Source organism: Hirundo rustica, chromosome 1 (genome assembly GCF_015227805.2).
Source record: "Hirundo rustica isolate bHirRus1 chromosome 1, bHirRus1.pri.v3, whole genome shotgun sequence".
Lineage (NCBI taxonomy): Eukaryota > Metazoa > Chordata > Aves > Passeriformes > Hirundinidae > Hirundo > Hirundo rustica.
The window spans coordinates 61,298,477-61,312,779 of NC_053450.1; the positions used below are offsets into that span (position 1 = coordinate 61,298,477).

Genomic DNA, 14,303 nt, shown 5'->3' on the forward strand with positions numbered 1-14,303 from the left:
ATGGCGGCGGCCGCCGGTGCGGGCGAGCGGGCTGGAGCCGAGCTGCCGGACGCCTGCCCCGGCGCGGACAGCGGGAACGTGTCCCAGAGCCAAAGCAGAGCCTCCGGCCTCGGGGAAGCGGAGGACGAGGACGCCTCGGAGGCGTCGCTCAGCGCCACCGCCGCCGCTTACTCCGCGTACCTGCTCGCCGACCGCAGCCTCTTCAGCGAGCAGGTGGGCGAGGGGCCGCGCCGGGGGCTCCCGCACGGCTCCCGGGCACAGGAACGGGGGGCCATGGCAGCGGAGCCCTCTGGAGCTGGACACGCTCCCGGGCTGGGGCTCTGCAGGACCGGATGGGCCGGGGGTCGCGTCCCTTGCGCTGAACGAAGAGAGAGGGAAAAGCCGTGGGATTGCTGTGGGACTGGCTCTGTGGTCTGACCGGTGTTTATACGCGGTGGTCTTGTTTGTGAGACTGGCTGAGGATTTGTGAATGTGTGTGTCTGTTTTCAAGCACTTTAAGTGATGTCTGTTTTGCAGATAGAAAGCTTAGACAAGAGTCTAGAAGACTTACTGACCAGAGTGGATGAATTCGTGGGAATGCTGGACATGGTATGTATAACTTGCACGTGGTCGTGTATTTGAAGTCAGATTAAACACAGTTCAATCGGTGTTTGTAAGTAAGACAGAGAGAGAAAGAAGCCTTTAGTCTAAACATGTTCCAGTATGAAAACACATTTGATAATTATATTACTTATTTTGGTAATCAGGTAACTCATGGATGAAAATTACCAAGCTTTCATGTCAGAACAAAATGTGTACATGTAACTATAGAATCATATATAACTTCTTAGATTGGAAAAGATCTCCAAGATCGTCAAATCCAGCCATTAACCCAACACTGCCGTATTTACCACTAAGTGTGAATGTCCCAAAGTCCCACATCTTCTAAATACCTCCGTGGATAGTGACTCAACCACTTCCCTGGGCAGCCTACTTCAGTGCTTGAGAACCCTTTCCGTGAAGACATTTTTCCTAACTGCGTATTTGTGTAGTTGTATTTGTATTCCTGTCTATGTATATGCACAGAATCCCATTTTGAATGGTGCAGTGACAGAGGTTTTTAAGAACAGTATGATATTCTGCTTATCCATTAAAATACATAAAGACATCCTTTGTTTTATGATGAAAGTATCTAATCAGAGTTGCCAAACCACCAAAGCTAGATTTGTCTTTAGGGGACCCTCTTTTCAGAAAGGCAGCGTTGTTTTAACTTTTCTCATAGGGTTAGATGGGGGAACTGAATAGAAAGTTCCTGTAAGCTGATGCTGGTAGACAGGCTGTCTTTTAAAGTGTAGCATATATGGTTCTCCTGTACAATTCTATTATATGTTTGGGGTTTTTTTTTTAATACCAGTAAACTAAGAATTTCTGTGGCCTGACTTTTTCAGCAAACCTTAGAAAAAGTACGGGTAGTAAAACTTAAGACAAAATTTTAGCTTAATATATTTAATTCTTTAGTGTGTCTTAGGAAATGTTCCATCTCAGTTCAGAAGAGATTGTATTAGCCTATTTTTAATTTAAATATCAAGGTAAATATTAGTCTCTGCAAAAATAAATTTTCTTCAAAGTTACTTAGAAACTATACAAAAAAACCCTACAGTGTGTTTATTTTAATTTAGTGGTTTTTATACTAATTTATTCCAGTATTTTTAAACTCAAAATTTTAGTCTGTTCATTGGAGCACAGTTCTAGTTTCCAGAATAAAATCTATTAAACACTTTGTTTCATTCACTAATTTTTGTATTACTTCCTTGCATTGTCTTTAGATTCGCAGTGATTCCTCTCAAGTTGTCAATGAAAGTATACCTCAAATTTACACAAAAGCTACAGAAATGAGGCAGATATATAGGAAGATTGACAAACTAGAGGTATGTATTTGCTGTCTTCTAGAGGCATTTTGTTTTCTAACGGAGGGAAAAATCAAAGTCTGCGTGTTTGTGTGCATATGTGCATACACGTGGAGTGAGCTCAGGTGAGTTGTGCTCTCTACGTCCGCGCTGCATTCAATACTTCAAGATTAATAAAGAGGACTAAATTTATGAAGAATTTCTGGGGACTGTGGGAATTTCAGACATGTTTTAGATCTTTTTTTTTTTTTTAACATATTAAAAAGAAAATAAATTCTTCATTGACTGTTTGAAGCAAGGCAGTTTTTTGTGTTAGCTTACAAAGTTTCAGAAACAAATAGAATGAGAGATCTCTCGATCCCTAATAAAGGTTCAAAACCGAGGTTCAGGTCCTTGGTTTTTCTCTTGTTAGTAAAAAAGCAGGTAGAAGTCTAGATTCTGAAAACTCCCAAATTAGTTATTTGAAAGGTAAATTGGAAGAGGAAGATTATTTTATTAGACATAACGTGGTTTTCAGCCTTCTAAGTATCTCAAGTAATTTCTAGCATTAATGTGGACTTGTAGGTGGAAGGGAAATAGAGCATGTTTTTGAATCCTCATTTAAGCAATGGATCTTTCACCACTGTCTCGCAATACGTAATCCTGTTTTATTTTGTTAGTGAAAATGCCATATTTATTTTGGGTGGGTTTTTTTCACACTAGGCTTTTGTGAAAATGATTGGAAATAGCGTAGCTGGACTGGAAGAACGGGTCATTAAGGCAGAAACAGACCTTGGAGCTTTTCCGAGCACATTCAGGAAAATCTTGCACACGATCAGCATGCCATCCTTCCTTAATGTAAGTAAAGTTTTGCTGCCATGTGACAAGCTTAGTTGTTCTGCATACTAGAGCAATGATTAAAATAAGTTTGTTACACATTTATCTGGATGTAGCTGTACATTTTTTATATACTTTATTAGGATTTTTACAGGGTTCTCAGGCGTCTTTAAAAAAGAAAAAGGAAACAACCAAACTTAACATTTTAATTTCTTACAAGGATTTGTGTAACGTTGCAAAAGAAGGCCAGGCACACAAAGAAATGAATGTGAAGGACACAAACAAGCATATAATGCACAAGCCTTTATACTAAAGCACCTCTGATCTCTAGTGTTATGCAAAGCAAGCAGGAAGAGCCTGTACAGGCAACACTGTTAAAGGATCCTTCTGCATTGATAACATCACTGCACAAATATTACCAAAGAAGAAAATGAAAGCCGATCTGCACATTATTTTTAAAATAAAGGTCATGTTTATATTCATTCCACACAGTTCGATAATCATGTTACCACCCTGGTAAACTTTCTAAGGATGCAGTTTTCTCTGTCTTTCCTTGTGGACTGTTCCTTTACAAAACACTTGTAGTGCTTTCTCTGGTATATTTCACAGATGCCTTACCCAACAATGAACTGTCATTATGCCTTGGGTTTAAAATAATCTTTTGGTTAAAAAAAAATCAGCTGAATACCTGATGCTTCTTGACATCACCTGTCAGTACACCATTTATAATTTCTACTCTTTTGCATCTTGTCAGCTCACAGATTGTCTTATCTTTTCATGTATTCATCCTGTACTGACTCAGTTTTCTGTATTCTGGTAAGAATGGTGAAAAAAATAGCTTTGTAGAGGGGGAGAGGAAGAAGGTTATGGCTCTTTGAGAAATTTTTGTTCCTACATCTTCCAAGCATGTATGGCAGCAGAGAAAAATACATATAAAAAGAACATGTGTTGTCTTGTTAAGGCTCAGTTCAAGGAACTTGTTCTTCACTGCTCTTTACCGTGCAGTCTTTAAGTTAGTTGATTTCTCATCTCATTCCTTCATTTTCCTTGGTGTTTAAGTTTAGAGTTCTGATATTTTTTCTTAAAAAATCCTCTAAAAACAGCACAAAGCTGCACTTTATGGGCCAGTTACAAAACCAAAAAACTGCACAAGTTGCCCTGAAGAATATTCAGCAGTATTTTCAAATTTTTTTCTATAAACAGTTATCAACCAAGAAATTACAATTTTCACTTGAAAAGTTTGATAGTTCTAAGAAACTGCTTTTTTCAGTGTTGTATGGGAACACTTTGTCAAATAAGCCCTTTTTCCACAACTTAAAAGGTAGAAAATCTTTGAAAGTGTCTTGAAGGTGAACCTAGCATCTCCAGGGGTTTCTTAGTTTGATTATGGGTAGCAATAAAATAACACTCAGAACTTACTGGCATTATTTGATTCACTAAAAGGCAGGCTAATGTTCCACAGTGGTTCTGGGTATTGCATAGTAAAATACTTGCTTTCAGTAGTAAACACAAGCATAATGTGAATGAAAATGCCTACAGAGATTTCTCCACATGCCTGATATTTAACTAGCTCAATACATCAGTGGTAAAATACATGGTTTGGAAAAGAAGGTTATTCTGGTGTCATGATTTTCACTGTAGCTGTAGTTCACATTTTACTGCTAGTTTTAATTTACTCAGGTTCCCTCATTCTCTTCCTATTTAAATGTATCTATTTCTTTACACAAAGGCTGTATTTTCTATTTCTCAAGGTGTGCATTTATAATCTCCCTTTCAGATTTTGCCCGAAGTTCTTCCCTTGTGAATATCAGGCAGTGTAAAGAACAGTACTATAAGACTTCTAATATTGCTAAGAATGTAGACTCTCAAGAGGTATAAATGTCTGCTAAGCAGCTGCAAAAATAACTAACTATGAATGTGTGCTTAGGCAATTGTGGGTCCTGTGCCTGCCTATAAATTTTGTCGCTGGATTGAAATTACCCCCACTCTTGCACAGAGGCAAATACAACTCCTCTTAAATCCGTGTCAGGAGTTGCAGAAGACCTATGACCTTGGTTTCCCATGCTTGCAGGTTGTTATCTGATAGGACAGTATGGGCTAGGAAATGATTTTAAAAAACAGAGCTTTGATTTTGAAGAATCATTTGGCAGAATTTCTGATGCAGAGAACACTGATAATATACACTGTTTATAGATCAGTTCTTTGTTTATATTTTATAATTCATTGCAACTTGAATGGCAAAACAAACTTAGGTAAATTAATGGTATTGTCAAGTTAAACACATAAACTAATATATCCGAAATTTTGTATATAGCAGGAAAACATGTACTTAGTTCATATGGAATACAAGTATACAGCTCAACTGAATATTAAGAAATTTCCAGTTTGTTTTGTAGGTATGGTTACTTATATCTATATTTTGGTGCTGTAAAACCATTCTAAACTCCAAGGTTACCAATGATATTTGGTATACTTTAAACTTTATTATTGCGGAAGGCTAATTTCCTCATTCCAAACTGAGAGGGCTCTACAAAATAGTTCATCAAAATCTTTTTATTAGTTGAGAAGAACTTTTAATGAATGACATCTTGTTTTTAAGCATTCTATTTAATGTCAGGCATTGAAAACATACCCTGTGTCTGTGTTTCATTGCAGCATTACTTACATGCAGCAGGGCTGACAGAGTCGTCAGCAGTGGTCCTTGATGTTGTCTCTTTCAACGAGCCATTTGATATAGCAAAACAATGTACAGTTAATTTTTAAAAGAAACATGTTTCTTTCCTGAAAAACAGTGTAACAGCTCTTTTCCAGTCCACTGCCAGATTGTTTTTAACAATGTGTCATTATGAAGAAGCTCAGCAGGAGCAGCAACCTTCTTGAAAGAATCTGTTGCTAGGTGTGTTTCCATAGAAAGAGTTTTTGGCTAACTAAATGAGAAGCCAGGCGCAGAGGTGACTCAAAAGAAGCGGCTGAGGAGAATTCAAAGGCTGGAGCAGGAAAGGTAAAGCTGTATGGCTTGGAAAGGATGAAGGTTACAATGACTCTCCATCAGCTGGGGGGTACAGTTTGGTTCCTGCAGTGCTGGCATATCGTATATGTTCCAGAACTGGGTCGGTTTAGGTGCTGGAACGGCAAAGGTCAAAGGCTGTGTTTCTTCACTAACGTTAGGAACATGCCAGACTCATCTGAGCTATGATTAAGAATTTATTCAACTAAGGAGATACTCCTTAGAAACTTGCCTTATTTTGCGTTTTTGCTCTGCAGGCTTTGTTTTAAAATGCTTTATGAAAAAGGCAAAAAATAAACTTATCTAATTTGCAGAAATCGTCTTCCTCACGACAACAGCAGACCCTCTATGAGCCTCCAGTCCTCTTCAAGACTGAAGACTATTTTCCATGTCTTAATGAAGCACCTTATTGATGATTTTTGCTTTGGGATTGACATGGATCAGCTGGAATAGAGAGAGCTAAGTGAACAAAAGGAATGCCAACCTCAGAACAGCTGCATTTTCTAAGCACTATTGATGGCACATTGCCATTCTGATTCACATTGTCTTCCTTCAGGCAATATTTTCAGGTAATCTTTGTTTGTGCACATTATTTCAAAAGCCTTCCTAAAACACCACGTAAGTTTTCAGATTATTTGGGGGAAGGAATTAAAGAATATTTTTGCATCATGTTTTTTTTTAATACAGAAATAATAGGAAACATACTATTGTATATAAGTTTTTTAACACGTAAATATCTGTGCTGCTGCAAATGTAAGTAGCTATGCCACAAGGATGGGGGTTTATTTGTCTTTTTTCATGATGTGCTGATTGAGGTGAAAGAAAAACTATGCATAAAATCATCTATTCCAAGTTTTTAAGCCCGGTCCCTGCAGTTTGTACAGAGAAATGCACTACACTGGGATGTACTTGTTGCATGGGCAGGATGTGGAAGATCAAGAAATCAAGGACATGGCTTAATTCATGTGATGTAGTCCCAGTTCAGAAAGCAAACATCCTGTTCCCATTGATGATCCTCAGGTCACAATGACCCAAGCTGTTAATTGTTGCATCATTGTATTGTTTGATGTGTAACCAGGTGGGCATGAAATAGATTTATATATAAAGAGAGATGTATAGATGTATAAAACCTGCTGTCAAAAAGAATGAGTATCTAAATTGAGGCAGGGATGACTCTGGACTGAACCTGGATCAGGAACCTGACCAGATTGCTTTTCCTTCACAACTTTCTGTGGTTACTGAGGGCTCCCATGCTGTTTGCAATTTATATTATCAATAAACTAATAGCTGGCTAACCCCTGTTGTGGTCTTGCATTTCCCTGGACAGTATTGACCCACCTAGCAGGTGTTAACCATAAATCGATGTATTCCTCTGCTGCGCTATTGCCAATGTAACTCATTAGAAATACTCAAAATTCAAGAGAATTCTTTAAAGAAACAGTATTTCTCTAGATTTCATGTTGCATGCACAAAACAGGTATGGAGTTGCAGAACAGAGATTATATATTTGTAGATCCTGTCTCCAAAGACCATCAGGGCTTGGGTTTTAAACAGCTCTTCAGTATCTAAAGCAACCCTTATTAAAAACTAAAACAAAGACTTTCAAGTCAAAGTTAGTAGGCTCCGAAAGCAGTTATGATGTAAAACTTACCTGAATTTTAACATCAAGACTCTAGAAAAATAATCACATATTATACAGAATGAAACAGACATGACTTTGAGGAAGGGCTTCCCTCCCATTCTACTTGTTTTCAGAAATTGTTCATTATTCAGGTGTTACACTGGAGCAACAGTTGCATTTGTAAAAGACGTGGTGACTTTCAGTGTATGCATGAATAATGCTTGGAGTTTTAGCCCTCCTCAGTGAGATCTAATAGAATGGCGTACTTAGTGTAGCAACATAAGGCTACAGTCAAATACTCTTAAACATAGTAACACTGATATGAAAAAAGTTACACTCAAAGACCTTTATAATAAAATGTATCAACTTCTCAATCAAATAACTTTGCATTTTGGCTCCACACAGCAGAGCGCAGTTTCTTTTAAACAGATAATGTTTGAAATATTAAAAAAGGTTTTAACAAGTTTATAGAGCTGAGTATTTTTCACACAATATTGTTCATATTAATAACAATGAAAGTTCGTATATTCTGAAGTGAGCGTTTCTGTTGAACTGTTGTATGGAAAAAAAAGGGCTGTATCTTCAAGGCACACCACAAACAAAGAACAGACAGTTCCTATAAATACTATAGTTCTATGTTGGAAATTCTCCAAAATATTTTTATTACTGAAGATAATGAAAAATGCATAGAAAAAAAAATTAAGGCAATGCTATAAAAGTACAGACAATAAATAAATTATGGCTTTTAAAAATACATGGTACAAAATACCAAGGTCACAATTCATCTGTTATGAAATTGAGCTCATGGTTATGAAATTGAAGCATTCTCATAATACTGACAAAACGCACTCTGCTATTGGTTTGTTTGTACCTTGGCTGTCTCCTTATTCATGGTTAGTCTCACGACACAGGAATAGCAGAAAAAACCATCCTAAGTCTTCACACTTGGTAAAGAAAGACTCAGAATATTCTTTTATTCTGTCTGCTGTTACCTTGGATTAGTGTAAATCCAGTAATAACTATATTCTGAATTAGGTTCAATATTTACTGGGTTTGCTAGCTGCAAACAAAATCTGAATCCCAAAATCCACAGAAACCAATATTCACATGCCCAGAAGTCTGTATTTGCATTTTCCCCTGCACAATGTTTGTCCTCTTGCCTGAGTTCCAAGATACAAGCCTGTAACTATGGAGCTTCATCACCTGTTTTTGACATGAAGAGCTCTTCATCTAGAACTGGTGTAAAGCCAAATGTGGTTACTGTGCTGAGTTGCTAAAAGTTGGGTATCAGGCACATGAAATGAGCTAATATTTAATATCAACAAAGGAGTCTGTATAGAAATCTTACTTTTCTTCTGTGTCATAAGGAAACATTTTAAAGCAATCCTAGCGAAAGTAATGCTGTAACTTTGTATATTCTTATAGTTATGGACATTTTAGGCCTATGTTAATTAGCATTAGCCTAATGCTGATTGAAACTAATGCTGCAGCTTTCTAAAAATTACCTGTTTGCTGTACAGTGTGTGTCAATATGTCACGGAAGCTGCATTCACAAGATATTCACAGTGACGTTACATCACAGCCAGGTTGGACTGAATGTTAGAGGTCTACAATTTTCATAGCTCCTGGACAAAAATCAGCGTGATCTGTCTTACACAGATATTTAGTTATATGACAAACTGTGGCTGGAGTTGCTGCATAAAGTTTGAGATTTGTATTTAACAATTTTTGGACCAGCAGATTTTGTTCCAATCAAGCATTGCTGCTGCAACTGCGGTAAAGCCCATAGAAATTACAGAAGGATGCAGATGACTGAAATTAAAAGAAACAGGTTTGATGGTTTATCTGATCAAATGAGATAAATTACTTAAAGATGCACTGGATTACATTGACATCAAAACCTGTGGCTTTTCATTACTTCTTCTGACAATAACCTTCAAGATTAAGTAGTTTTACCTGCAATACTAAGAATTAAATAGCAAGTTTAAGCTGAAAAGAGTGATCCCGAGTGAAAGATCTCCCAGAACGAGAAGGAAGAGCAAAATAGCTTGCATCTGTGAAAAGAACTTTATATTTGAAATTGGTAAATAATCCCGTAAAAAAAAAAAAAAAAGAAAAAGAAAAAGAAAAAGGATTTTTTTAGTAATTACTTTTTTAGACTCCCTCACATTTCATAGAAAAGAAATCTAGTCTTGGGCCAGCTACCAATAAAATCCTTGAAAAGCCAAAATCACTGTCAGATGTAGCTCTGGCCAAAGAGGACCATCACAGGAGTCGGTACCTCTCTAACCACTGCAGCTAAATGCATCAGGGCTGAGGAGCTTCCAGCTGCTGGGATTCACCTTCCTGTAGGAGCTGAGCTGCTGGCAGGCTGTGCTGCAGCAGCAGAGCAAAGGCTTTGTGCACTCAGCTGCTTTTGTTGATTCTGCTTCGAGCCGATGGGTGGTAGTATAACCTAAAGATGGTAGTATAGACTCCAGCTGATCTCAGAGATTTGGGGAGTTTTCTTGACTTTCTTGCTTGGTATTATCTACTCATGCACTCTTTCAATGCTAGCCATTTTTTATGGTTTTGAAAAACTCCAAGGGGTATGCGAATGATGCATGATATCTTAAAAATGCCAAGGAACAAGCAAAACAGAAAAAAGGGGGACAGAAGGTGTTGCTCGTGGGCAGTATGGTACAATGCCAGGGAGACAGAATGCACTCACCTATAGATACAGAGTGTGAAAAGGAAAATTGAAATAATGCTTTGGAATTATGTCAGATTAAAGGATATGGTAGGGAAACTGAAATATCCTGTCTAAACTCTACATGGAAGACTCAAAATGGTGTTTCATTTTTGTCAAGTTTAATCTTAGCTGTACATTCTTTGGTGGACTATTAAAGTAATAAAAACACATTAAAATTGCATTAATAATCATTCCACTGTGCTATTTATATGGGATCTTAGATAGTATATTTTAAAAGTATATTGAAAATACAGCTATATAAATGTACTGCCAGACTTAAGAAAATTAACTGAATGTTAGCAAGGATTTCATCTGAGAGTTCTGAGTGAAAAGACAAAGGGACAGAATTCATGGGGGGAAAGTGCACTCACTGAGAAAAGAAGGATAAGTATCCAATTCAATTTCTCATCTCCCACTGTTTCAGAAGCTGTAGGTTTCTTGAGAATAGCTCAATGCCTACATTATTTAAAAATAAATTAATTGCCATCTGTTCCTTACAGGTGACATTGTCAGGAATTTCTTTACAAGCAAGAGGCCTAGAAAGCAACCTTTAAGAAAAAACAAAAGACATTTCCACAATCCTAGGACATTAAAACTGGGGGCTGGCACTAAATATGACAGAAGGCCCTGAGAACTGCAGACTGGCAATAAAGATGGTTCTGATTGATTCATATAAAAAAAAAAAAAAAGAAAAAAAAAATTAAGAGCCTTATGCAGGAATGGAAGAGGCAGAAAATAGCATAGCCAGGACAGGTGCCAAGGTGTGAACTCATGGTGACAGAGCTGTGAGCAGCATCAACAGACTGGGGCAGGATCCCTGAACTGGGAGGGGGGGTATGAATGGAGATCCACAACAGACATGACATATATATGTGATGTTGTTATTTTTTTCACAGTTTAGGAGCTTTTTTTTTCCCCTCCAGTGTGCACTATTCCCAAGTACATGGTTTTAGGAAGGGCTATAACTATGGATGAGTTCTAGTACAATTATAACCCCTCCTAAAACCAGGCTGCTGTTACTCCCTCTGGTTACTGCCTCTTTCTCAAAAGCAGTAGGACTTGCAGTTAGTTAGCCAGGTCATTGAACTGTTCTGGCTAAAAATCAGTCCTGCCAAGCCAAAGAGTCCAGCCCAGCACTGATGTCCTGGCACAAGGGTGAGGGGATGACACTCCTCTACTCTCAGCCATCCCCCTGAGGAGGCAAGCAAAGAACTTACCCTGGCAGTGCTTCCCTATGTACAGCTGGGGAGATGCCTGCTATGGAATTAACATCTGTCTTCTTCATGTTTCTTTGATTAGCCCTTTTCTCTACAGGGATGCCTTTGCAATTTGATTGGAAACACAGAGGGAAAGAGGAACAGGAAAGAAACAAGGTATTGGGAATAACCTTCTTGTTGTCATTACAGAGATGTCTGTGTGTCCTCAGATACCTGCTTCCAGCAATATTTTATCAACTAAAATGTGATGGTTCATCTGCTAGTGATAAGCAGTGCCGTTATTCTTCGTGTCTGAGGTTGCTGGGAACTTTTTTGGAAGTGTGCCTGTTGCATCTAAAATCCAGGGTATTATTAAGCCAAAACATATCTGGGAGGAAAAATACCAAATACTATAATTGAATGAAAATTGTATTTTCTTTCTGGATTTATTAGCTTGACTTCTCCTGAATTTAATTGTGTTTCTGTAGCTGAAGGACAACACGAAGCAATAATGACAGAGGAATCTTACCTAAGGAAAATCAAGTATGATGTTGTTAGCTAACAAGGTAGATGAGCAGTGCCATTACAAGCTCATTACTTGTACCAGTGAGATAAGTCAAGATTCTGCTAAGTGAGTTGAAATTATGAGGACACGGAGTCAGTAATAGAAAGAGGTCAGCAAAAGCAGGGTTATGCGAGATACCAGTGCCCATCTTGAATACCGTTCTGTCTCTCATTAATTTGCACTGTGGGACTGCCCCTGGGTGTAAAATGGATTATTTTGGGATTGAATACAGCCAGCTCAGGAGTTTAGCTGACTTGCTGCAACTGTTCTTGGGTATTCATTCCGTGCTGCTGGCCATGCACTAGTTTTAGGCCAAGATGAAACATTAAACTATGAATCTGCCTGAACTACTGTGCTGAAGTACTTGCTTCCAGCTCAGTCATAGCCTCAGACTAGCAAACAACACTCTGCAGGGGTAAAAAGACTGAACCAAAGTTCTGGGATGAATGCACATGTGATGGTGCTTGAATATGGACATTGTAGGAATTGTGAAAAGCCAGATGTAAATGTCAGGTAGGAAAGCTGCTGCTGGAGCGGAGATGATGGAGGGATAGATATAGATCTTATTACTGGAGTAAGTTCAGTTCAGGTGCACAAAGACAAATAAGGGACTGGAACATCTGTGAGGAGTGTCTGAGAGAACCGGGATCGTCCATCCTGAAGAAGACTCAGGGGTGATCTCATCAATCTGTATAAATACTTGAAAGGGGGGAGTGGAGGAGAGGGAGACAAGCACTTCTCAGTAGTTCCCATTGGTAAGACAGGAGGCAGCGTGCACAAAAATCTCCTTGCCAGAACACCTTCTCTGTTGCATCCCACATTCATATTTTTGAACCTTGTTCCCACAAGCTTCTTTTAATATCCTCTAATTCTTATAATGGAGGACACAATCAACAGTCATGAGCCATCTGTGTTGCTCATCCTCTTGTAGTAATGTTTGTTATTTCCTTTTCCACGATCGCTTCCGTTGGCTGAAGAATCATAGAATGCCCTGGGTTTGAAGGGACCTTAAAGATCATCTGGTTCCACCCCTCACCATGGGCAGGGATACTTTCCTCTAGAACAGGTTGCTTAAAGCCCTGTTATTTCTTGTATGAATCTTCCATGCCCTTGCTGCCTTTCTCTGATCCTTTCCTGTTTCTGCTGTATCCTATTTGAGATCAGAAAACTAGGACTACCCGTGTAATTTAAGGCAGAAGCAAATCAGAGGTTTAAACAGTACCACAACCTGCCTTCTTCTTGTTTCTTCTCTAGTTATTCCCCTATATCAGATGTGCTTACTTGTCTTGTTCTGAATGTTTAAACTGATGGTTTCCAGGACCTATCAGATTTGTGTGATCTCATTTATGAGTAACTGCTCAAATTTACTTTCTGACTCATATTGTGGTTCATGTACAAGGATATTTTAATGTAATAGCTAAATCTGTGGTTGTTAAGCAGGAGCTACTTCCAATCAGTAGGATGAGGTTTTGCTAAAACAAAGGTTATATGGATCAGATATAAAAAGTAGTAGATTGTGAGGCAATGCAGAAGAAGGTAAAATACAGGTGCTGCATTTGTCAGTGTGTTTGTGTGGATACACCACTACTGGAGGTCAGCAACTGGACTAGTTGTCTGACCCCTTTGTGTGTTTGTGCTCACCTGGCCTGTCATTTATCTTTTCTTATCATAGCTACAGAGCAGTGGTCCTGGTAAAATTGTCCTGAGGTACTGTGCTGAAGCAGAGAGCCCATGAAGCATGCTTCAGATACAGTTCAGCCTACTGCAGCCTTGGAGGAGACAGGTAACACCTTGAAGAATTGATAGAACTCTCTTTTCAGTTCTCAGAATCCTTCTTTGTGTCACAAGTCTGTCCAGGGTACCTTCTTCTCTGCCTCTTACAGAGCCCCTTTTCTCCCTGCTAAGGTGGAGGGGCAGCACTCTGAGCATCGGGACAGGTGGGAAGTGGCATTTCCTATGGAGGCTCCTGCTTTGAGCTACTTGAAAGCAACTAGAGTGTTGCTCTGGTTCTTTTGTGAAGTGAGAACCCCCGTAGTTTGAGCCGTGTTGAGGAACATCCCAGGTCCAAAGCAGGCATTTGACTGCCCTGCTCTGGTGAGATTAGTGTACTGCTACTCTCAGACATTTAGATGATCCTGAAGAATGCCAGCTGGGCCCCTCGAGAGAACAGCAGTGCTTGTGCTACACTCCTTTGGACCACAATACTCACACCTTTTGTTCCCCAAACCTTTGCTTGGAACCCAGTCCTTGAGACTGTTGTTGGTTCCACCCCCCACCATGGCAGGGGGATTGGAGCTAGATGATCTTTAAGGTGCCTTCCAACCCAAAGCGTTCTGTAATTCTATTGTGATGATTAATCACGCGCTACTTTTATCTTGCAGTGTGTAGGAAGAAGTTGAAGTCAATGACTATTCAGCGCTCACAGTCTGCTGTTTTCTGTGTAAGGGTTTTTGTGGATGTGGCCATCTGATAAGAGCACAT

At 39.0% G+C, this 14,303-nt stretch overlaps 1 protein-coding gene across 1 annotated transcript; it reads left to right on the top strand.

Annotated features, from left to right (window-relative positions):
- On the top strand, window positions 1–7,004 carry BLOC1S4 (biogenesis of lysosomal organelles complex 1 subunit 4). The gene is made up of 5 exons (XM_040081395.2): window positions 1–213; window positions 517–588; window positions 1,806–1,907; window positions 2,589–2,723; window positions 6,024–7,004. The coding sequence occupies exons 1-5, from the start codon at window positions 1–3 to the stop codon at window positions 6,120–6,122; spliced, it is 621 nt and encodes a 206-aa protein (XP_039937329.1). The 3' UTR covers window positions 6,123–7,004.
- Window positions 7,005–14,303: the final 7,299 nt, after the last annotated feature.

What these genes read in the sequence shown, in the direction of transcription:
- BLOC1S4 (XM_040081395.2), top strand. Translation starts at nt 1, where the DNA reads ATGGCGGCGGCCGCCGGTGCGGGCGAGCGGGCTGGAGCCGAGCTGCCG. An exon ending in TCGTGGGAATGCTGGACATG is followed by an intron (nt 589 to 1,805) that starts GTATGTATAACT and finishes CATTGTCTTTAG; the next exon opens with ATTCGCAGTGATTCCTCTCA. An exon ending in GCATGCCATCCTTCCTTAAT is followed by an intron (nt 2,724 to 6,023) that starts GTAAGTAAAGTT and finishes TCTAATTTGCAG; the next exon opens with AAATCGTCTTCCTCACGACA.